This window comes from Rhinoraja longicauda, chromosome 6 (genome assembly GCF_053455715.1).
Source record: "Rhinoraja longicauda isolate Sanriku21f chromosome 6, sRhiLon1.1, whole genome shotgun sequence".
Classification (NCBI taxonomy): Eukaryota; Metazoa; Chordata; class Chondrichthyes; order Rajiformes; family Arhynchobatidae; genus Rhinoraja; species Rhinoraja longicauda.
In genome coordinates this window covers 10,031,183-10,056,691 of record NC_135958.1, presented here as the reverse complement: position 1 = coordinate 10,056,691, position 25,509 = coordinate 10,031,183, and the positions used below count along the sequence as shown (strand labels likewise).

The following is a 25,509-nucleotide window of genomic DNA, read 5'->3' as shown; positions in this document are numbered from 1 at the left end:
AACTTAACTTTGGACAGAACCTTTTCTAGTGATAAAGAATAAAAGGCTTCTGCACTCCCACCCCACCCATTGCCAGTTATAACATTGACGCAGGTAAATGATAGAGAAGCAGAGTTCGTATTTTCACTAGAACATGAGAAGTTATCATCCTGTGCAAGCACTGCTCTAGGAAGTTCAGCCACGTGTTAGTGAACATTTGAAGCATTTGAGAGGGGACAGGGATGTCCTCTAGTCATTGACATCAGTTAACTTGATCATTCATTTGTAATCAGTGAATTTCTTTGCCGCCTCATTAAGCACAGAGCAGGGATTTTTGCAAAACGCATACACCTCACTTCAAGTAATCAAGAGTACTAAATTCAGATACAAAGAGATCAAAGAGAATTCTTTAAGAAAACCAAAACTGGGAAGTTATTTTAAAAAGTAAAGAAAGACAATGAGGTATCCTAGAAATGAACCGGGTGTAGCTCAGCATTGGTCTTTTTGTTTGAAAACGACAAGTTAACTTACAAGATACTGCTGGTCAGGATCCTCAGATTGAAGTAAGTGGATGAATCTACCAACAAGACTTTGTTCTTCACCAAAATCCTCTGGGTCAGGATCTTCTGCCGGCTGATCGGGCTGATCTTGAATCAATGTCGATACCAGGTTCAGTATTGCATCCACCTATTTATAAAGAAAACACGAAGATAGCATTTTACAATCCTCGCTGGCGGTAAGGATCGGAGGAGTCAAGAGTGTTTTATTGTCATGCCCCAAAACAGAATGAACAGGTTTACAAACATGTTCATTTGATACCATAATAAACAAAAAGTAGTTCAATAAATAAAAACAATATAGTTCAAAGATAAATACAATGCCCTCCAGTCCGTAGTGCAACTAAGACAGTTTGTTGTTCAGCGTTTAGTTGGGGTTCGCAGTGTTCAATAGCCTGATGGTTGTTGGGAAGAAGCTGTTACCGAACATTAATTTTCAGGCTCCTGTACCTTTATTCCAATTACAGGAGTGAAATAAGAGCATGGCCAGGGTGGTGTGGGTCTGATATCCTTAAAGATAAGGATATCCTTATATTGACTAAGGACACCTTATGGAAAGTTAGCTCAATACAGAAGATGATCAGAACAAATCTTTAAGTTGACAAGAAGTCAACAAAATGTGAACTCTTCCACACCATCCCCACCACAAGTAAAACAAAAATGTTATAGAGGCTTTGTAAGGTTAGAACTTTGTAGTAGGAATTTTCATGGAAACCACAAAAAGCACCAAAGCCAAAATATAATTTTTCTTCCAAAATATAGATTTGCTAACATTTCAACTTTAATTCCAAAAAAGTTTAAACAGTCCCCAAGTCTAGATTTATCAACTAACCATACCTACAAAATATTTTTCACAGCAAAACACTAATGTCAGAAACTGAATTATGATAAACTTTTAAAGCAGCACAAAATATCAATACCTTTAAAGATTCAGAATGCATTTCAAAAATTAGTAATATTTTACATTACATCCAATTGCTATTACAATCAATTGTTTGAATAGATTTTTCCCCATTAAAGATAAAATAAAATGATTTTACCTGTTCCTGACCATTTATTTCTTTGTTGTACTCAAGAGCATTGCTCAGTATGTAACAGCTCATATTTTTGCGTGATTCATAGTCAAAGTATTCGAACAAAGGATGGAAGTGTTTCAACTTCAGGACAGTAAGTATATTGTTGTAGGTGTCGATGGGAATCTTCAGAAGCCGTGTTAACTCTTTCGAAACTGCACTGCTCGTGGCAATACTATTTGCAGAGAGGAAAGGAAATGGAAAATTCAATCATGGTTTTCAACACCTAATATTGTTTAAAGATAGATTGTTGGTTCTGACAATGTAACAGAATCTCAATGATCAATTCTGCTACAAGCACATAAAAATACATACTGTTCAAGATTAAGTTTGTTGAAAATATCCACAGTGGTTTCAAGAACCTTATCAACATAGTCCACCCTTTCTGGATAACACTTCATGGCCAAGTTGATAAGAGACACTTGTAAAGACACCACATCCTCAGATGGCATATCCTGTCTTGACTGAAAATATAAACAAAGTCACAGAACATTGTTTTTTAGACAAGTAACTCTAAAGATTACTTTTTAGTAAATGGAACAATGTCAAAGTAAGATCAATATGGTAATGTGATACCGGTTACTTATATTCTCCAAGTAAAATATTTACAACAAAATAGTTGTAAAGTTTATAATTCTATGCCAGTATTTTAAAAGTGCATTTCAAAACAAATCTTATATCTTTGTAGCTTTACTTCAAAAATAAGCCACTTTCTCATTCATGACACATTCATGACTCATTTTGTAAATAATCCCAAAAGGGAAAGTTATCCACACCTCAGCAAAAACATACACAAAGTGTAAACATTTCCATGTACTTTATAAGAAAGGATTCAAAAATTGACATCAACACAAAAGGAAATGATATTTGAGCTGGTGACAGAGCTAAGTTCTAAATGAGACAGAAGCAGAGATCCAGGGAGAGAATTTGCATTGAGTCTAGAAGATGCACATCCACCATTGGTGAAACAAGATTGTGAGGGGTCAAGAAAGAAAGTGTTGGAAGATCACGAAATGAAATGTTAGCAGAGGGATTGAGGGTCGCAATTCATGTGCTAGAAAGGGGAGAACAATGACGAGATTGAACAAATCTCATAAACACAAAATTTGAAGCAAACGTGTAAATGTCTTGTGTTGGTGAATTGAAGATTTCTCAACTACCCAGCCAAAAGTAATATTTACTAAATTTCCATGAGGTTTCTTAACCTTTCTCTGCTTCAGAAACACAGAATTTCAAGTTTCACTCTGTAGTCATAGTTAATTATGGGGTGAATTTACACTGAACAATGTAATAGATGTATTTCTTTAAAAGTAAATTGCCAATGTATAAATCAAGAACTATTTCACTACATGACTGTGCTTTTCCAGTCACTTCACACACATTTATTGAATTGTGTGCATCTTTGTGTACAAACAAGCATTGGTTATTGTGGTGGATTTGCAGTGATTGTGAGGAAAAAACATGTGTTCAAGGGTGCATGGGATTCAACTAACTGCAGGCAATTGATGGATTGCTACAAGTAGTGAACGCAAAGATGTATTTGGTTGCGGCATAAGAACTTATCCATCCGCAAAAAGTATTATAGAAATTATGGCACGGTGGCGTAGCGGTAGAGCTACTGCCTTACAGCGCCAGAGACATGGGTTTGATCCTGACTATGAGTGCAGAGTTTGTATGTTTTCCCCGTGACCTACATGGGTTTTCTCCAAGATCTTCGGTTTCCTCCCACCCTCCAACTACGTACAGGTTTGTAGGTTAATTGGCTTGGTATAAATTGTTCCTAGTGTGCGTAGGATAGTGTTAATGTGCGGGGATCGCTGGTGGGTGCGGACTTGATGGGCCGAAGGGCCTGTTTTTGTGCTGTATCTCTAAACTGAACTTAAATGCTGGTTGGAATGACTGATATTCTAGCAGTGTCAATTTATCGACCACAGAAGTGCACATACACAAGGTTTGATCCAAGTTAGCATTAGTGGGTTTAATCAAATTAAAAAATGGTAAAATTATAAGTTTCTTACAATCATGAATAACTGAAGTAACCAAATAAGGATCCAAGGACTAGGCTATTCTAATAAGAGCAGTCTTCAACCTTACCTGGATTACTGTGGCTACTTGTTGAGAAAATATGTCAAACAACTTTATATCAGCAGGAATCCCAGGACCATCTTCACGATGTGCAAACAAAGCCAACCTAAAATTTGCAAAATGATTTAAAATTATAAGCGCAAGCATTACATTTTTCTCAACGTCAGGACATTGCAAAATAATTTAAGGTTTATATGACCACTGAAGAACAGTCCCTGTAGTAATCTTGGAATCTCAAAAGCCAATTAGTTTATAGCATGTTCCTATTAATTGCAATGTAGTAAAAATCACAATATTTTGCGAAGAGAAAGTACAGACTTAACATAGAAGCAGAGAAAAAAGGTGCAGGAGCAGGCCATTTGGTCCATCGAGCCAGCACCGCCATTAAATATGATCATGGCTGATCATTCAAAATCAGTACCCCGGTCCTGCTTTTTCCCCATATCCCTTGATTCTGTTAGCCCGAAGAATTATATCTGACTCTCTCTTGAAAACATCCAGTGAATTGGCCTCCACTGCCTTCTGTAGCAGAGAATTCCAGATTCACAACTCTCTGGGTGAAAATGTTTTTCCTCGTCTCAGTCTTAAATGGCCTACGCCTTATTCTTAAACTGTGACCCCTGGTTCTGGACTCCCCCAAAATCAAGAACATTTTCCTGCATCTAGCCTGTCCAATCCCTTAAGAATTTTATGTTTCTATATAAGATCCCCTCTCATCCTAAATTCCAGTGAATATAAGCCCAGTCGATCCATTCTTTATAAGCACAAAACTCTTCCGCTCCTCAAGTGTGACATCTTTTACAGCCAGCCTCAAAGACAACCCAGATGACAAAGCAGCATTCTCTCAATATTGCATATTCTCTCCTAGACTTTATCTCTGACGTGGATCTTGCATGAAATATGATTCAGAAGATTTTAGCAGCAGCTAAACAGAGGTGCCAATTTCACAAATGAGTTCCGATGAAAGAAAAATAACCCGATAACCTAGTTTTAAGCTGAGTTTGATTGAGTAGTAAATATTGGCCTGAAATATACACTTTTTAACTTAATAAAATAGTAATTGAAAAAACTTTCTGGGTTCCAATTCACTTGGGCAACCTTACCTGTCAATTAATGCAATGATAATGTTTTTAACATTCACACTTTGGTGGAGCTCAGCACAAGAACGAAGGAATGGGTTCAGCGTCTGCAGGTGAAACTCATCAGGAAATACCTGCAAAAAAAAAAATCAAGTTTCTTAAACATAAGGGTTCACTTCACAAAATGCATGTGAAGACTCATTAGAAGTTATGTAAATAGTGAGGGTAGTATTGCTGAGAAATCATTGATCTCTGCTCAAAACACTAAAGGGGCTTAGATAGTTCAGAGGATGCTTAGCTTGTATACAAAAAAAAAACAATCACAGCTTAATCCGTGCAGGATCAGCATCTCATGTCCAAATGACTGGAACTCAGTGCCAGGCCACTTTTCAGATTAAATGGGGCCACTTATGGGAGATCCTGTTTCCACTGTTAGATGGGCAACAGTATTCTGTTCAGTCCTTGACTTTTATTTCAATTAACTCAAATTAAAATGGTAAACATAAATAGGTTATGTTCCTCTTCTGTTACCAGATTCTCTGTATCGTCTGATGCTTTTGATACATTATTACCTACAATATTTAATTAGCACTCTAGGTCTTTATTAAGCCATGTTTTGGTTATTTCACCTTCCTACTTCTGGTAGGAAATTTCTCATTTGGATTCTTTGTACATTGCTTTGGAGACAATCAATACATTTTAATAATTGTCCCTTTTAACAGATTTGCAAAAAGTTCTTTCCTGCTTCAGAATCAGAATAGCCTTCTATTGTCATCCAAAAACATGTTTTTGGAAGAAATTCCGTTACCCACAGTCCAACAATAAGAAGCAATAAAAATAAAGCAATAACACACAATCACAAAACCAACATAAAACAAAAACAAAAAAATCACAATGAGTCTCCTCCAGTCTCCTCCTCACTGTGATAGAAGGCCAGAATGTCTTTCTGTTCCCTGCCGTCTTCTCCCGCAGTCAGGCTGTTGAAATTGCCACGTCGGGGCGGTCGGGTCTCCCGACATTGAAGCCCCTGCCGGGCGAAGAAAATCTCGCGGCCTATTCCAGGCTGCGCCGGACGGTGAAAGGTCCGCAGCGGGCCGACCTAAGCCCCGTGATTTGCAGCGGGCGAAGACGCTGCCGGAACTCCCGAGGTCGGCCCCCACCCAGGGACCTGCAAGCTTCCGAAGTCCACGCGGCCGAAGCCTCCGAAGGCGAGTCGCAGCCGCACTCGCAGCGCCACCACAGCCTCCGAAGGCAGCCAGCTCCACAGATGTTAAGTCCGGTCCGCGGGCTCTGCAAACCAGAGCCCCAGGTGGTCCCAGCTGGAGGCCGCCAGCTCCAGGTGTTTGGCTGATGGTAGGCCGCAGCATGAACGGAGACAGCATCCAGAAAAAAGGTTGCGTCTCTATACGGAAAAGACAATTTTTATAGTTCCCCCCCCACACAGAGTACACAACCACAAAAAAACACTACATCACATCCAAACACTACAATTAAGTAAAAAAACAACAAAAAACACAAAAGACAAACGGACTGCAGGCGAGCCGCAGCTGCTGCACAGTGCCGCCACTTACTGTATTCGACCGTTTCTTTGCATTTGCTCCCAACCCCATTGACCAACACAAACGACATAATTAAACTGTTGCATTAAAAGAGCAAGTCATTATTCTGCCTCTAAATTACACCCTGCACAACCTGTTGTCTGCCACCATCTTGCAGCACATCTGCAAATCTGAGACACTAAACAGTTTCTTAAACTGCTTTTATTAAGTTGCAGCACATTTGAATAAAAATGCAAAATTAAACAAAACTCTACCTGAATAATACATTCCATGAGATACTCCTGAGCCAAACCATCCCTGCAGTTTACAACTTGTTCTAATATTCCTGTCAACACAATCTGGAAAAAAATAAATAACAATTAGTTAGTCAGTTCAAAGCATTTTCAACTCGACGATTGTAGATTTGAGCCAAGTATTTAAAATCATAACATAGCCTGACATTCCAGAGTCCAAAGGAAGCACAGTGTGACCAGAGGCAGATGGAAGTTTAAACAGAAACACAATCTACCTGATCTAATAAGTCAGATTTAGTATTGGTTTCAGTGCTGAAATAATATTCCTCTCACTCTTTATTACCCAAAAGACAAATATTTAATACATTTATTTGTAGAATCTCACAAATGGCAAAATAGCTACACCATTACTTATTGAGGTCACTGCACTCTAAAGTGATCCTTGCTACATAAGCACTGCAGAGTGCTTTAGGGATGTGATAAGCTACCAGATAATTATCTTCCAAAAACAAATTCCCACTGTTCCAGTAAATCATTTCCTTTTATAACCGAGGATTCTACATAGGATTCAAATCTCAAATGTTCATCTTTCAAATTCAAATGTATTCTATTTAGAATGCCTCAGTGCTTTCTGCATTTAAACAGCACACAGTATGAATGCTTATCTAGAGGCTGAAAGCAAATCCAGTATGGTTGCAGTAATACCCCCAAAAATCTTAAAACAGAGGAATATTCTCAAGCATTCGGCAACATTTAAAAGACACCAGGACAAGTACATGGATAAGAAACTAGATGAATATGGGCTAAACACCATCAAATGGGACATTAGATGGGGCATCTTGATCGGCATGGACAAGTTGGGCTGAAGGGCCTTCATCCATGTTGTACAACGCATAGATAATATTTCTGTCAGGCTTGACAGAAACATATTTTTTTCAGGTTTGGGCATTGCTGCATTTATTGCTCATCTTGAAATACATGAGACCATATGGTGACCCTCCTTGCTGCAGTCCATGTGGTGACAATACTTCCACAATGCTGTTGAGGGGGCAGATCCACAACTTGGATCCAGCAAACGATGAAGATATATATTAGCAATACATTTACACCTCAGGAGTGCATGTAACTTGAAAGGAAGTATGCTGTGCATGATATTGCCACAGTGCATGTAGCCCTCATCTTTCTTGGTGGTGGAGGTAATGAGTTTGGGAGGTGCTCTCCGAGCTATATGGACGATTAAATGTAGTGCATTTTATACACACATTGCAGCCACTGTGCATCAATGTTATTGGTAGAAAAACGTAGGTCAAGCAGCAACTGTGGAAAGATAAACAGTCAGTGTCTCAAGTTTGTGACCCTTCATCGGAAATGGGATAGAGTTGGTTCCCAGTACGACAAGATGTGTGGGAGGAATATGTAGAAATGGGAATGTCTGTGATATGCAAGTACTGCCAGTAAGCGAATTTAACTTGTCTTTGAGTTTGACCATCTGCAGTTTTTTGGAATTTAATTTACTATAAGATCCTCTCTCATTCTTCTAAATTCCAGTGAAACCACATAGGATTCTGCAAATTCAGATGGAAACTTCAATTCCAAGTAAAAACCCTATATAACAGCACTTAATTCTATATTATATTAATAAACTGTGCAATCTTGGTGAATTGGTCACCAGATATCGAGAAAATTAATTATATTTAGAATATAAGAGGTAGAACGTGTACCTGTTTGTACCGCTCCACATTGACGCCTTCCAGCTGACTAAGTCGGACTAGATTTGTACCAACAAGGATTCTTAGTTCCTGACGTTCTCGTTCACGTTTTTCGCGGTCTCTGCTATGACCCTGGTGCTGCATTCGCACCCAGAGTTTGTTCATTTCTGCAAAGTTCAGTAGCACAAAGTCCATAGAATCATTGATGTCTCCAGTTACAACTTCTCTGCAATTCAAAAGCACAAAGTTGAAAGCTCAGATGTAATTAAGACGACTATCTTTTGGATTATCCGTGAAATAAAATTCCAAAACATCAGAAAAAGTACATCTTATAACAATTCTATTACTTTGTAACAATTTGCAGTGATTATCAAAAAATCAGTTATTTTTCAGTAGTGTAAGAGGGAACTATTGCACATTTGTGTTTGGATTTTTGGATGTTTTTTTGATCAAGTTCTACATAATTGAGGAGGTCCAGCAATAATATTAGATCACACAGAATTGGAGGTAACTAATACAGATTGAATATTGGTTAATTGGAGAGAATAATGAATGAAAGTATCTTTCAGTGTGGCAGGCTGTGACTGGTGGTGTACAAGGGAAGGTGGGCAAGTCCCAATTTTTAACTAGCAATGCAAGTGATTTAGCTAAAAGATCATATTTCCAATTTTGCCTAACATATCTTCATCAACACCCCTGTACTTCAAAATAGTAACCAGGTTCATCAGCATATAATAAAATTGCTCATCATAAAAACGCTGGCACTCAACAAATAATTTTGTCTTGATCAATTTATTCCAACATTACAGTCTGCCCATAGTTAGCAAACATATCAGACTCCAGTTCCAGACAAACATCGTCCAGCCCTGCCACATCACTCCAATTTGTCAACTGATAAAAATCTGTTAGAGGATTCTCATATCTATCTTGGCCTCCATTATTTAGGATGCAACCTAGCAAGACCAAGTCACTTGCTAACCTAACGTGATAATAACATTGCTATTTTCATCCTTTCCAAGTTATCTATTTTTCTAGACACTGCACCACAGCCTCTCTACAACATATTTACGAATTTAAGTTAAGGAAAACAAAGATAATTTATACCATGCCACTGTTACACTTGAGGCTTGTGCTGCAGCATTCAAAATGGCAGTAAAATGAACGACAAGAAATGTTTTCAGAGATAGCTGCCCCTATGATAATTACTACCATGCATCTTAAATCCCCCTGATACAACTATTCAATCTAAAGACAGCAATGCTGCCTTGAGATTTCAGCTCAAATTACATCCTCAACTCTCAAGAGGAAGGCTTTTCGAATTAACGTCCTCCTGATACAAAGTGAAGGTCAGCCAAGGTTGACAACCAGTGAGTAATTAGTCAATATAGATGAGAAACGTCCTATCCCCAATTCTCACCAGCAACAGCAACAATTTCAGCTGTGTAATAAAAGCCAGGAAACCTGGGTATGGAAAGGGAAAACATGTCAGGATTCTACCTTTGTATAAGTAACCAGCTTTCAGTGCTAGAAACATGATGGGAGAATGAGCAAGATTGTTATTAGAACTTAAATAGCAGGAACAGGTCATCCAGAGCCAGCTTGGAAATATTACACTCAGCCAAATAGATTATGAACAGTTAGGCCCAAACTAGGTTCTGCAGGCCTCACTAGTCATGGTCTCTGTTAACTGACAAGAACCCATTTATTCACAATTTATGTTTTCCTTCTGTGATTCAACTCAGTCCCCACTAGTATATTATCCCCAGTTCCGTCTGAAGAAGGGTATCGACCCGAAACATCACTCATTCCTTCTCTCCTAGATGCTGCCTGACCTGCTGAGTTACTCCAGCATTTTCTGATCCCCAGTTCCATGTAATCTAATGTTTTGTTGAGTTGAGAGATACAGCCCAAGAAACAGGCCCTTCAGCCACCGAGTCCACACCGACCAGCAAATCCCCATCCATTAACACTATCCTACACTCAGGACAATTTTTATATGCTGTACGTTTTTGGAGTGTGGGTGGGCACTGAAGTTCTCAGATAAAACCCATGCAGGTCGCAGGGAGAATGTGCGAACTCCGTACAGACAGGCACCCGCAGCCTGGATCGAACCCGGGTCTCAGGAGCTGTAATTGGAAGGCCGCAACTCTACCGCTGCGCCACCATGCCGCACTAACCAACATTCTACGCAAGACTTTACTGAAAGCCTTATCAAAATACAAATATCAGATCCACCAATCCCATCTACTAAATACATATTCTCAGGACTTTGATAGATTAGTCGAACATAATTTCCTATTCCTAAATCTATGCTGACTTGGTAATCCCATTATTCTTTTCTAGGTGTCTTCATTGATAGATTTCTGCAGTTTTCCTATTACTAATGTCCAGCTAACTGTTAGCAATCCTCAATTTTCCCTCTCCCCTCTTTCTTAAAGAGCAAGGTCATTTTGTTACCCTCCAGTCCACAAGATCCAGAATCCATTCAATTTTGGATGATGGTCACCAGAAAATCCGCATCTCTGTGGCACTTTTCAAAACTCTTCAAACTAGATCAAGTCTTGAAATTTAGCAGTTCTCTTTTACTTTGAAGACAATTCAGAGGTGATGTTATTCCTATCAATTCAACACAATTTTTCCCTAACTCACCAAAATCATTTTTTTTTAAAAAAACTGCTGGATAAACGCACTGCTGAATGCAGCATCTGTGGAGGAAAAGGGATGATCAACATTATGGGCCAAAATCTTGTAGCAGGAGTGCAGAGGGAGAGAGCCACAAGTTTATTTTTGGTCCAGATTCCAGCAAGTGCAGTCTCTCGCCTCTCACCTGGCCCACACTCTGAGGACAACTGCACTCGAACCACAGTACATCTGTGGTGATCAGCATGCACTCACCATCCATGCTCACATCTGAATAAGGACAAAGGACTGAAGAGCAATCCATGAGTCCACTGCAAATAATACAACATATTTTAGGAAAAACAACCTAGTATATATTATCGATGCATTGTGGTTGCTTCAATTCCCTTGCAAATACAAGACAAAGAGCACTTCACAGTTTTGTAATGAATCACTGGTTTAAACACAAGTATACTTACTCTGTCTCTTCCCCTTCATCAGGCAAAATATTTCTGGTACACTGAAGCAAGTAGTTCCTTAAGAAGAGCCCTCGTAATGGATGTTGTACGCCACGGCACATTTCTACCAGATCCTTAAGAATATCCTTCCTGGACTGTGAAAATGACTTGATGTAGACAACTCCAACAGTGATGAGCAAGTAGCTGAACATGTTACAAAACAAAAACACACATACTCAGCATGGCTGAAAATCTAATTTGATGTGGTACTTCGAAAATTATTTCCACGTATTGTTGCAAAGTTTCATTACCTTAAGAGCTCCTTTAAGAAAAGATTAACTGATTTAGTTTAGTGCTTCAAATAAATATCAAAATGGAGCAGTACATCTAACTTACAGGTGCTATAATAAACTTGTAGAAAATTTCATTCCACATTACCGGGTAGTAATTTAGCAGCAGGAAGAGCAATTAATAATATTTTAGAGAAAGTAAGGGCACTTCAGTTAAGTACAGATTTGTATTTAAATTCATAAGCCAGTCAGATACTGAACCATGGTCAATGGTTAAAAACAGATGCATAAACACAACAGGATCACAGACTGGCACACATAATGAGCGTGGAAAGAGGCAATTCAATTGTCATTAACCTACAAAGTAGAATATACTTACAGCCTTGGAATAATATTGCCAGCATACTGAACGAGTTCATATAGGTCAGCCACCTTCCTCCCTTTGGCAAATTCATCAGTCAGGTAAACTTCCAAATAATGCAATTCATCTGAAATTGCCATGTCTAGTCTTGAATTAAGGGTCATTGTACATTCAAAACTTTCCAGAAAAAGCATAGGAAAACTGAACATTTTTTATCTACTGTATTTAACTTCATAAGCCAGTCAGATACTGAACCATGGTCAATGGTTAAAAACAGATGTATAAACACAACTCAAAGATAGGAGTTTCGCCATCAACATAGGCAGTTATTCCTCTGCTCCAGCTAGCCTCTCCTGCGGAGTTCCACAAGGTTCCATCCTAGGCCCCATTCTTTTCTCTCTATACATGCTCCCCTTGGCCAAATCATTCAAAGGCACGGCATTTCTTTCCACTGCTATGCCGATGACACTCAGCTTTATCTCCCCCTGAAACCCAACAACCAGTCAAATTTAAACAGCCTCTTACACTGCCTTGAGGACATAAAATGTTGGATGGCACAGAACTTCCTCCAATTAAATGAGAGCAAGTCTGAGGTCATCCTATTCGCCCCCCCCCCCCCCCCCCCCCCCCCCCGACCCCGACTCCATCAAATCGATAACAGGCAGTCTTGGAAGTCTATCCTGCCTAGTCAAACCGCATGTCAAAAACCTCGGCATGATATTTGACTCTGCATTAAAATTTGATAAGCAAGTCAACGCTGTGGTAAAAGCCAGTTTCTTCCAACTTCGAACCATAGCTAAAATCAAACCTTTCCTCCAATTCGACGACACTGAAAAAATCATTCACGCTTTCATTTCCTCCCGCCTAGACTACTGCAACTCCCTATACACTGGGATCAGCCAATCTTCCCTGTCCCGCCTGCAACTGGTCCAAAACGCCGCAGCGAGACTCCTGACGGGTACCCGTAAAAGGGACCACATCACCCCGATTCTGGCCTCTCTCCACTGGCTCCCTGTACGGTACAGAATCAACTTCAAGCTCCTCCTATTCACGTATAAAGCCCTAAATGGACATTCCCCCCCCTACATCAAAAATCTTCTAACCCCCCTCTCTAACTCCAGGTCCCTCAGGTCGGCCGACTTGGGGCTACTCACTATCCCGCAGTCTAGGCTTAAGCTCAGGGGTAACCGCGCTTTTGCGGTTGCAGCTCCTAGACTGTGGAACAGCATCTCTCTCCCCATCAGAACTGCCCCCTCCATCGATTCCTTTAAGTCCAGGCTCAAAACCTATTTCTACTCCCTAGCGTTCGAGGCTCATTGAGGAGGCGCTGTGAACTGTTTGCGTGCTACTGTATGTTTCATTTTTTTTCCTTAGTACCTAATCAGATGTACAGCACTTTGGTCAACGTGGGTTGTTTTTAAATGTGCTATACAAATAAAATTGACTTGACTTGACTCAGCTTTACCTCCCCCTGAAACCCAACAACCAGTCAAATTTAAACAGCCTCTTACACTGCCTTGAGGACATAAAATGTTGGATGGCACAGAACTTCCTCCAATTAAACGAGAGCAAGTCTGAGGTCATCCTATTCGGCCCCCCCGACTCCATCAAATCGATAACAGGCTGTCTTGGAAGCCTATCCTGCCTAGTCAAACCGCATGTCAAAAACCTCGGCGTGATATTTGACTCTGCATTAAAGTTTGACAAGCAAGTCAACGCTGTGGTAAAAGCCAGCTTCTTCCAACTTCGTACCATAGCTAAAATCAAACCTTTCCTCCAATTCGACGACACTGAAAAAATCATTCACGCTTTCATTTCCTCCCGCCTAGACTACTGCAACTCTCTATACACTGGGATCAGCCAATCATCCCTGTCCCGCCTGCAACTGGTCCAAAACGCCGCAGCGAGACTCCTGACAGGTACCCGTAAAAGGGACCACATCACGCCGATTCTGGCCTCTCTCCACTGGCACCCTGTACGGCACAGAATCAACTTCAAGCTACTCCTATTCACATATAAAGCCCTAAATAAACATTCCCCCCCCACATCAAAAATCTTCTAACCCACCTCTCTAACTCCAGGTCCCTCAGGTCGGCCGACTTGGGGCTACTCACTATCCCGCGGTCTAGGCTTAAGCTCAGGGGTGACCGCGCTTTTGCGGTTGCAGCTCCTAGACTGTGGAACAGCATCCCTCTCCCCATCAGAACTGCCCCCTCCATCGACTCCTTTAAGTCCAAGCTCAAAACCTATTTCTACTCCCTAGCGTTTGAGGCCCATTGAGGAGGCGCTGTGAACTGTTTTGTATGTGCTGTTATGTTTGTGTGCTACTGTATGTTTCATTTTTTTCCTTAGTACCTAATCAGATGTACAGCACTTTGGTCAATGTGGGTTGTTTTTAAATGTGCTATACAAATAAAATTGACTTGACTTGACTTGACAACAGGATCACAGACTGGCACACATAATGACTGTGGAAAGAGACAATTCAATTGTCATTAACCCACAAAGTAGAATATATTTACAGCCTTGGAATAATATTGCCAGCATACTGAACTAGTTCATATAGGTCTTGGTTACACTTCTTCTCACCCTGCCTCCTGCATAAAGTCTATCCCCTACTCCCAATTCCTCCGTCAACACCGCATCTGCGCCCAGGATGAGGTGTTTCAAACTAGGGCATCAGAGATGTCCTCATTCTTTAGGAAATGGGGCTTCCCCTCTCCCATTATAGATGAGGCTCTCACTCGGGCCGCCTCTATATCCCACAGCTCCGCTCTTGCTCCCCCTCTCCCCATACGTAACAAGGATAGAGTCCCCCTCGTTCTCACCTTCCACCCCATCAGCCAGCATAAACAACAAATTATCCTCCAACATTTCTGTCACCTCCAATGGGACCCCACTACTGGCCATATCTTCCCATCTCCTCCCCATTCTGCTTTCCGCAGAGACCGTTGCCTCCGTAACTCCCTGGTCCATTCGTCCCTTCCCACCCAAACCACCCCCTCCCCAGGCATTTTCCCCAGCAACCACAGGAGATGCAACACCTGTCCCTTTACCTCCCCCCTCAACTCCATCCAAGGACCCAAACAGTCATTCCAGGTGAGGCAGAGGTTCACCTGCACCTCCTCCAACCTCATCTATTGTATCCGCTGTTCCAGATGTCAACTTCTCTACAATGGCGAGACCAAATGCAAGCTCGGCGAACGTTTCGCTCAACACCTTCGCTCAGTCCGCCTTAACCAACCTGATCTCCCGGTGGCTCAGTATCTCAACTCCTCCTCCCACTCCCAGTCTGACCTTTCTGCATTGGCCTCCTCCAGTGTCATAGTGAGGCCCAACACAAATTGGAGGAACCTCATAATTCGCATGGGCAGCTTACACCCATGAACAATGACTTCTCTAACTTTAGATAGCACCTCTGTCCCTCTCTTCCCCTCCCTCTTTCCAGTTCTCCCAGTCTTCCTGTCTCCAACTACATCCTTTCTTTGTCCCGCCCCCTCCTCCGAGATCAGTCTGAAGAAGGGTCTCAACCCGAAACGTCACTCATTCCTTCTCTCCTGAGATGCTGCCTGACCCGCTGAGTTACTCCAGCTTTTTGTGATGCCTTTGATTTTTTAACTACCTTAAATCTTAAGACAATCATTGAATGTACTGACCACTGAAAACTGCAGAATGAAGCTGATACAATACATAATATCTCGGAATGTAACATTGTTTTCTTGGAAGAATGTGATTATATGTAGGCCGTGGTAGGCGAAGGGGATGGAAGAATCAATATGGAGGATTGTAAAATAATTTCTTTCTCATGCATTTGGGAATTTTATACGAGTACGAGTTCATTTCGTGAAAGTCACAAAGAGTCAGATAAAGTAAAAATAAATACTTTGCTTTCACGGAACACATTTCTTGATCACCGGCAATTCTAAAGGGCTTTTACAGCTAATAAATGTACAGGTGCTCCTCAACTTACGATGGTTCGACTTACAATATTTCGACTTTGCGATGGTGCAAACGGCAGCGAGCCGCAGCTCGCTTCCGGTCACGCGATCACGTGTATTCAATGCATTTTCGACTTACGATATTTTCGGTTTCCAATGGGTTTCTCGGAACGCAACCCCATCATAAGTTGAGGAGCACCTGTGTGTTTTAAATGCAGGTAAGGTTGCATAAGGGGTAATATTTAGTTTAGAGATATAGCGCGGAAACAGGCCCTTCGGCCCACTGAGTCTGCACCGACCAGCAATCCCCGCACATTAACACTATCCTACGCACACGAGGAACAGTTTTACATTCATACCAAGCCAATTAACCTACAAACCTATAAGTCTTTGGAGGGTGGGAGGAAACCGAAGATCTCGGAGAAAACCCACAAAGTCAGAGGGAGAACGTACAAACTCCATAAAGACTGCACCCGCAGTCGGGATCGAAACGGGTCTCTGGCGCTGCAAGACAGCAACTACCACTGCACAACCGTGCCTCCCTGTGGTAAAGCTTTGCTCATTATTTTATCGACCGGTCTAATAAATAAACCATCGCGTTTCTCTATCCTCCCCCAACCACTTTCCTCACAATGTAAAGATAAATCCAGGACTTAAGGATACAGAGTTCATAATAACTCTTTGGTGACAACATGGAGGTTCGCAGTTCACCGAGCATATTTGAAGCATGTTTTAATGCATCCATCAACTTATTCTTGTCCTGAATTAGGAGAAACAATTGACTGTTAGAGATTTTACTTAATAAACTGGAAGCTTTTAATGCAAATCATTTTTATACCTTAATGCAAAATAAACTGGCAATATCCTAGCCATAGCCATAATAAACACAGCACACTCAGCATGAAGTTATTAATAAAATTGCTTTGGCTATGCAAACTTAAAACTGCGCAATAACCAATAACGTTTGGACACAAACATAAACCCAACCAATACCACTATTGACAAAAATTCAGAAGTGCGTTTTCCAATTAGAAGCAGTCCTAATTTTACCATTATCCACTAAACAATATCTCTGGAAATCCCCACAACAATCAAGGTTTATTCTGTGCTCTATTTATATGTAAAATGCTCCACTATTATATCTTATATCAATAATATATCAACCTTTCCCCCAGTTAGTCACATTCGTTCGAAACTATGCTCTCTTTGATTTAAGCAAAATGGTTCATTGTTGAACTGAATGATTTGGTTTGGCACGTCTGGTAAATCCTTGAATGATTAGCCATTGTTTATTCAGAATATTGCACCTCTCCACCCCCATCTCCAAATTCAACTTTGGATAATACAGGCAATTCCCAATGGTCATTATTGTCCATCCAACCCAAACTGCTAACTCAGCAAAAACATGATTTGTAGTCCATCTCAATGGATAAAACCAGAGCCATTCGTAAATCCATATAATGAGGGCACACTGACTGGTTGCATCATGGCCTGGTTCAGTAACTTGAACGCCCAAGGAAGGAAGTTACAGAAAGTAGTGTACAATGCCCTGACCATCTCAGGTATTGGCCTCCTCACCAAAGAGGAAGTGTTGCCTCAAGAAAGCACCTAATGTCAAAGACCCACACCACCCTGGCCACACACATCTTGCTGGTACCATCGGGAAGCCTGTGAATTGTTGGCGACTGGTTCAAGAGCTCCTTCTTCCCTGCAACATTCAGGGTCTTGAACTTCAGCTTTGAATTACCATGGACTATGTACAACGTTTGACTATGTACTTTGATCTACATCATTAGAGACTTGTTTACTTAGTAAAAGTGCTCATTTATTTGTTATGTTGTGTTTAAAGTGCCTGTAAAGCTACATCAAGTAAAAATGTCACTCTTTCAGTCCTGTCACATGTGGCAATTAAACATTTTTGATTCTTGACATTTTACTTCTTTCCTGCAACTGTATTCGATAATGTGCCAGAAAATCCGTAACTTACCAAGCATCGTTTCATTTGGAAAGACTGGACCTTAACAGTCTGAACAGCTTCATCAAGCAACTTTTCCTGCTCATCCTGAGGAGACTGCTGAGTTGTAGGCTGCCAGATAATAGAATGAACATTACTGACATGGAGAGTAAACCCCGACATGAATTGATGAGCCATACAGTCAATCTGTACTGTATTGCTATTAAAAAAATACAATCAACAAGTTCTGCTTCACAAAGACACACAAAAATGTTGATGGTTTAAAACAACTTTGCATAAAAAAATTACGACAAATTAACACTTTCACCAGTTATGTTACCTTTACACACTTATCCCCTCCTGTAAAAATTCTCAGATTTTCCTGATTACAACCCATTTTCCAAACTCAATGCTCACATTCTATTAACCCAAACCAATCTACTTCAGATGTGTGGGGCTGACTTTGCAGACAAATACCAGGAATCCAGGGTCAAGGTTTTGGATGAATGTAGCGACTCAGCAGATAAATGAGATCACATGGAATAACAGATCTAGTCCCAGTTACTGGAAACTTACCATAATCAAGTACCAGCCCTAACTTTGACATTAAGATTCTGCTGCAAAGTCCTTAACCCAAAACCATCTGAGGATGCCCAACTTGCTGCATATTTTACTTTTATTTTAGATTTTCAGCATTAGTTCTTGTGACTTTGTGTAGCTTAAGGTTTTCGTTGTTTTCAAAAAACCCTTTCATTCGGAAGCATTTAATTATGCATTTCATTTTCAAGCTTTTGAAAAATTACCAAAACACAAAATTAAAAACATTAAAGTATATAAATGAAGTTCTCATTTTAACCAATTCGAAAAAAGCTACGACAGGTGGAGTGATAAAGTGAGAGATCATCCATTTTGGTGGCAAGAATGAAGAGCAGAACATTATTTTGAAATTCTGAGATTTGGTCAAACATAGTTTAAGCATGAGAGATAAAACAAGTGTGATATTGCCAGTTGTTGTAGGGAAAGAGTACAAACGTAATGGAAGTATTACCACAACTGTATAGACCTGATATCACACCAGGCACATGATCTGCACAAGGGTTTGGTTAACTTAAAATAAGTATTTACATTCAAGACAATGTGATCAAGGCATAAAGTAAATGCCTGAGGGGGAAAGATTAACCCAGTCTTTTGCTTGCATGAGTTTTAAAGTATGAAAGGTGATTTTATTGAAACAATTTGAGGAAGTTTGATGTTGTACAGGCTAAGAGAGCATTTCCTCTGGGGAATTGAGGATGTTGTATAGGTTTCTTTCCCATCCTCAAAAACCCCACTTCACAGCATTATCTAGGAATACAAGACGGGTAAGAAGATAACTGCAGATGCTGGTACAAATCGAAGGTATTTCTTCACAAAATGCTGGAGTAACTCAGCAGGTCAGGCAGCATCTCAGGAGAGAAGGAATGGGTGACGTTTCGGGTCGAGACCCTTCTTCAGACTGAAGGGTCTCGACCCGAAACATCACCCATTCCTTCTCTCCTGAGATGCTGCCTGACCTGCTGAGTTACTCCAGCATTTTGTGTAAGAATACAAGACTGTTGACAACTAACCTGTTCCTCCCAAACATACAGATCTTTACCACATGAAACAAAGTAGGCACAGATATTCCAGTTGGGATGCATCAGCATCAATGACTGCAGTAGCTTGGGGGCATCTATCAATTGGAAGCAATCTTCACACCGAATTCCCTCCATCATAACATGTAGTTTTATTGATGTGCTAATTGAATTAGTGTCAGAACAGATCTAGCAGTTAGAAATCGCAGAAAAGCAGATCTAGCAGTTAAATCACTGGCCATTCCAAAGATGCGATGGTTATTAAGTGAATTAGGCAATGTAAGGTGCCTGACTGTACTAAGTAGGTGAGTGGCAGAAACTGGGGGAGGCCAACGGAGACTGCGAAGAATAAAATAGGAACAGTCTAAGTGGCTATTCAATGGTAGGTACAAACTTGGGTGGCCAAAAGGCCCATTTCTGTTCCATATGAAGCGCTGGGGACTTACAAAAACAAGGTTTCCATTCATAATAAAGCACTCTACCATCAAACCAGAAAAAAAAATTGCTCAATGAGTAGACACTTTCTTCAAGCTACCACCAGGCTTTTTGTAAAACAATATGAATAAAAGACCCAAAATATATGAAATTGTCAAAACTCAGGTCAGGTAACACTTGTCGAGAGAAACAGCAATTGTCATCTCTGGTCAATAGCCTTTTATGAATCCTAACACAAGGAGTCCGAAAGTAAAGATTACAAAATGCAGTTTAACAATGTAAAGAATGCTTCAGACAGCACTAAATAATCTGCAATGAATGGATTACATTTTTTTTTTAAACTGCAGCCCTGCCTCAGCTAATTGTAAATTTAAGGATGAAAAATTGACACAAGTTAATTAGTGGAACTCTGTAGACAAGCACAAAATACAGACTAAGAGTTCGCACAACATTTAAGCAAAAGTATTGAGTGAATGAAACATCTCATCCTCCTTCCAAGTTCTCATTACTACAAAACAACTTGCCAAAATAATTAATTCAGTTGTGATTTTAAGAAATGACTAAATATACTTGGAACTATTGCAAGTTACATGGCTACTGTAAATTGCTCAAACAAAGCCAAAAAGTGGAAGCGATCAAGTAGCTGCACAGCTATAGGGGAATAAGACAAAGGAACTGGACTGATGGGATGCTTCATTTAAAGCTGGCATGGATTTAATGGGCCAAATGATCTGATGAATAGATTTTGCCAAGATCATAAGAGACCAGATTTCATTCAGAATGAAGGATTCAAAAATGGAGGAAAGAATTCTACCCTTGAAATCAAGACCCCATTTGACAGTCAGGTTTCCAGGGTTCCTTGACACCAATGCAATTCAAGGGAAAACATAACATGTAGGCAGGAACTGCAGATGCTGGTTTAAACCGAAGATAGACACAAAAAGAGTAACTCAGCCGGACAGGCAGCATCTCTGGAGCGAAGGAATGGGTGACATTTCGGGTCAAGACCCTGCTTCAGACTAGTCAGGGGAATGGAAAATGAGAGAAATAGATAGTAATGTAGTGATATAGAATAAATGAATGAAAGATATGCAAAAAAAGTAACGATAATAAAGGAAACAGGCCATGTATAGAGAAATCAATATTCATACCACTGGTGAGACCAAACATAGACTGGGCGATCGTATTTCTGAACACCTTCGCTCAGTTCACCTGGACCTACCTGATCTCCCAGTTGCCAAACACTTTAATCCCCCTTCCCATACTGACCTTTCTGTCCTAGGCCCCCTCCATTGTCAGAGTGATGCTAAACACAAATTGGAGGAACAGCATCTTATATTTCGCTTGGGCAGCTTACAGCCCAGTGGTATGATATTGATTTCTCTAACTTCAAGTAACCCTTGCATTCCCCCTCTCCATGCTTCCCCCACCCGTCACACCAGGTTCTCGTTCAAACATAGCAAACAGCTGACAATGGCCTCTTTCTTTTCTCATTGTTACTTTTTGCATATCTTTCATAAATTTGTTCTATATCTCTCACTGTCCATATTTCTCATTTCCATTTCCCCTGACTAGCCTGAAGAAGGGTCCTGACCCAAAACGTCATCCATTCCTTCTCTCCAGAGATGCTGCCTGTCCCACGGAGTTACTCCAGCATTTTGTGTCTATCAAAGGAAAACATATCTGGTTGGCTTCACACCTGCAGAAAGGAAAAGGCATTTCCTCAGTCTTAGCCCACAGCTTAATTGCAAGAGTTATTTTGGCAGCGCCTCATCTCTCAGCCGCTTCACTGACCTTTGCACCAGAAAGTATAAAAAGCATCCGTTCAGTAAAGATTCTGAAGTGTTGAGTTCCAAGCACAGCTCCACATATAATTAAGCAATCCATGCTCTCATGTATCATGGTTTGACATCCAGATAATGGTTGATAAATGACAAACATCATCACCGCATAATTACCAGTTCAAACAAGAGATTATGACTAGCCTTGACACCTCAGCAACAGCACACCCATCAAATGACATCATGGAATAGCAAGAAGCCAAAGAAATCCAGTGCAGGGAATCTAAAATAAAACAAACTGCTGGAAATATGCAGCAGGATAAACCAGTAACATGGATAGGTGACCTATTAGCAGAGGTGACTAGTTCTGATGAAAACTGAGAAAGGAAGTCAGCTGAAATTTGAGGGGAAAAAGCTGCAAAAACACAGATGAAGCGAGGCTTCTCAAGTTTACATTGGGCTTCAATACAAAAGCAAGTACACAGACATATGACTGAGAATGATGGAGCTAGAGAGCAAATGGTGGTAATGAGTATTTCCACCACTTTCTATTCTCATTTGATATTTCTGGTATTTGCAGTATTTTGCTTCTGCAAACTTCAGTAAATTATATCCCATTCTACATTTCCATTACCTGCACCATTTAACTTGTCAAACATCCAGTTTTGGATGAGTTACCATTTTCTCTTGCTGACAACTGAAAAGGCTCAGATCAATACCCAAAACCATTCTACAAGCTTAGTTATTCCATTTCACCCCAAAGCAGACACACCCTGAATTACGATGACAACATCATGTTCATAAGCGATAGGAGCAGAATTAGGCCTTTCGGCCCATCAAGTCTACTGACCACTCAATCATGGCTGACATCCATATTAAACAAGAATCTATCTATCTCGGCCTGAAAAATATCCATTGATCTGGCCACCACAGCCTTCTGTGGCAATGAATTCTACAGATTCATTACTCTCTGAATGTAGAAATCCCTCCCCATCTCCTTTCGTAAAGGAACGTCCTTTTATTCGCTGGTCCTAGAATCACCCACTAGTGGAAACATCCTCTCCACATCCACTCTATCCAGGCCTTTAAGTTTGCCGATGATACCACTTGGTGACTGGATCTACAACAATGATGCAATGAAGTGCGGGAAAGAGATCACAAGAGCTTAGTGTCTCATGGGGTCAAAACAATAACCAAGCTCTTAATGTCAGCAAGATAAAAAGAGTTGCTTGTGAGGAAGTGAGGGGGTGAACACAACCCTGTCCTCATCAACAGTGCTGTTGCAGAGGTGGTCAACAGGTTCAAATTCGTAGGCACTCGTATCACCAACAATCTAACCTGGCCCCTTCATGGTTACCACCCTAGGTGTCTGAGAAGACTCAGCATGTCCAAGAGGATTCTGTCGAACAGATGCAGTACAGTAAGTATGATGATGGGATGCATTTCAGTCAGGTATGACAACTGCTCTTGACAATCGAATCCTGCAGAGTGGTGAACCTAGTCCATTGTTGGCTTGATTGTGCCTTCCATCCAGTTTATATGAATAGGTGACATTTTGGATCAGGGCTCTTCAGTCTGAAGCAGACTCCCAACCTGAAAGGTAACTAACCTATGTCAAAGTTCTTCAGAGATGCTGCCTGACCTGCCAAGTTACTCTAACTGTGTTTTTTTGTATAAACCAGCACCTCTAGGTGCTTGTATCGCTCAATAATATCCTATTTCTCTTTTTTTCAAAAGTTTGCGTATATTTAGAGTTCAAAATATTAGGTTTTAAAACCATTTGCTATCATTTTGTAGTGTCACATTTTTATTAATCCAATTAAGTAAAAATCATCATTTGATTGATGTTGAACCATCATGTTGAACCATCATTGCTGAAATCAGTATAATTTTGCTTATTTAGAACATTTGCAAAATCTACAATTTTACATCAAGTACAACAAAATTGCATAAAAGCATACAGCACTTTCTAAATAATTGAGGATTCATGATTGAAAGGACATCTGAAGTAAATAAATCCAGCAGAATATGCCTGTATGAACAGTTTACATACCAGCTCTATTCACAGACATCTATAATTCAACATAAAACAAATAACTGCCTACTGCCAAACTTGTATTTATTGACTAGGAACAAGCAGCACTCAGCATTACTGATGTTAATTCTTAGGTTCATGGGAAAGGAACCTGCAAAGAATACATATTATTTTGCCCTTGTCTAAAAGTATGTACTTTCCCCCTCCCCCCCACTCGTAACAAGGACAGAATCCCCCTCGTTCTCACCTTCCACCCCACCAGCCAGCGTATCCAACAAATCATCCGCCAACATTTCCGTCACCTACAACGGGACCCAACCACTGGCCCTATCTTCCCATCCCCTCCCCTTTCTGCGTTCCGCAGAGACCGTTCCCTCCGTAACTCCCTGGTCCACTCGTCCCTTCCTACCCAAACCACCCCATCCCCGGGCACTTTCCCCTGCAACCGCACGAGATGCAACACCTGTCCCTTTACCTCCCACCTCAACTCCATCCAAGGACCCAAACAGTCTTTCTAGGTGAGACAGAGGTTCACCTGCACCTCCTCCAACCTCATCTATTGCATCCGCTCCTCCAGATGTCAACTTATTTACATCGGCGAAACCAAACATAGGCTCAGCGATCGCTTTGCTCAACACCTGCGCTCGGTCCGCGTTGGCCAATCTGATCTCCCAGTTGCCGAGCACTTCAACTCCTCCTACCATTCCCAGTCTGACCTTTCAGTCATGGGCCTCCTCCAGTGCCATAGTGAGGCCCACTGGAAATTGGAGGAACAGCACCTCATATTTCACCTGGGCAGCTTGCAGCCCAGTGGTATGAACATCGACTTCTCCAACTTTAGATAGTTCCTCTATCCCTCTCTTCCCCTTCCCAGATCTCCCTCTATCTTCCTGTCTCTACCTATATCCTTCCTTTGTCCCTGACATCAGTCTGAAGAAGGGTCTCGACCCGAAACATCGCCCATAGCTTCTCTCCTGAGATGCTGCCTGACCTGCTGAGTTACTCCAGCATTTTGTGAATAAATACCTTCGATTTGTACCAGCATCTGCAGTTATTTTCTTATACTTTCAAGCTAGAATGACTAAAGCTAGACGAGTTCCATAAGAGTCAGCAAGAAGCTAAAAATATATGGCGGCAGGTTGGGTGTTCCAACCTTTGTATATCTTAATGATCTTAAATGTCACAAAAATGATGACATGGATAATAAACATATGCATAATAAACCTCACACACATTGAGTGGACAGTGCTGGGGGCTGGTCGTATTACAAACCAATCTGCTATACATTTTGTTGAAAAAGATGCTACTTTGAAGCAAAAAAAAGTTAGACATTAGCTAACTGGGAATTGGGAATACTTCTAAGATTCCTTCCTGCATGCAGATTTACCATTCAAACTCTTGACATTTGCATTTGGAATGGGTGTAACATCTGCAAGCGTGTATTTGATGCAATTGCAGGTCTCCAGAAGTACGAGAGTGCAGCAAAGAAAAAAAGAGAACCAGAAATCACTTGTTTCAAACCATCTGCTTAAAAGTAGAGAAATAACTGGTTCCCACACAACGTACGTAGTACATTCAAAAGCATGAAAATCCCATAGAAAAGTAGAAACAAGTAAACTGCAGTTACTGGTTTACACAAAAGGACACAACGTGCTTTAACTCAGCGGGTCAGGCAGCATCTCTAGAGAACATAGATTGGTGATGTTTCAGATCAGAAACCCTCTTCAGTCTGAAGAAAGGTCCAACCCAAA

General features: G+C 40.8%; 1 protein-coding gene across 1 annotated transcript in view; it reads right to left on the bottom strand.

Moving 5' to 3' along the window:
• vps35 (VPS35 retromer complex component) overlaps positions 1 to 25,509 on the bottom strand; it is a 44,817-nt gene that overhangs the window by 16,405 nt on the left and 2,903 nt on the right. Inside the window, exons 2-12 of the mRNA XM_078400445.1 lie at positions 17,928 to 18,026; positions 16,604 to 16,700; positions 12,021 to 12,144; positions 11,373 to 11,555; positions 8,287 to 8,500; positions 6,587 to 6,670; positions 4,798 to 4,907; positions 3,704 to 3,800; positions 1,925 to 2,073; positions 1,577 to 1,784; positions 511 to 666 (exon numbers count right to left, since the gene is read on the bottom strand). Coding sequence (XP_078256571.1) covers positions 511 to 666; positions 1,577 to 1,784; positions 1,925 to 2,073; positions 3,704 to 3,800; positions 4,798 to 4,907; positions 6,587 to 6,670; positions 8,287 to 8,500; positions 11,373 to 11,555; positions 12,021 to 12,144; positions 16,604 to 16,700; positions 17,928 to 18,026 — 1,521 coding nt within the window. The remainder of the gene's footprint in view (positions 1 to 510; positions 667 to 1,576; positions 1,785 to 1,924; positions 2,074 to 3,703; positions 3,801 to 4,797; positions 4,908 to 6,586; positions 6,671 to 8,286; positions 8,501 to 11,372; positions 11,556 to 12,020; positions 12,145 to 16,603; positions 16,701 to 17,927; positions 18,027 to 25,509) is intronic.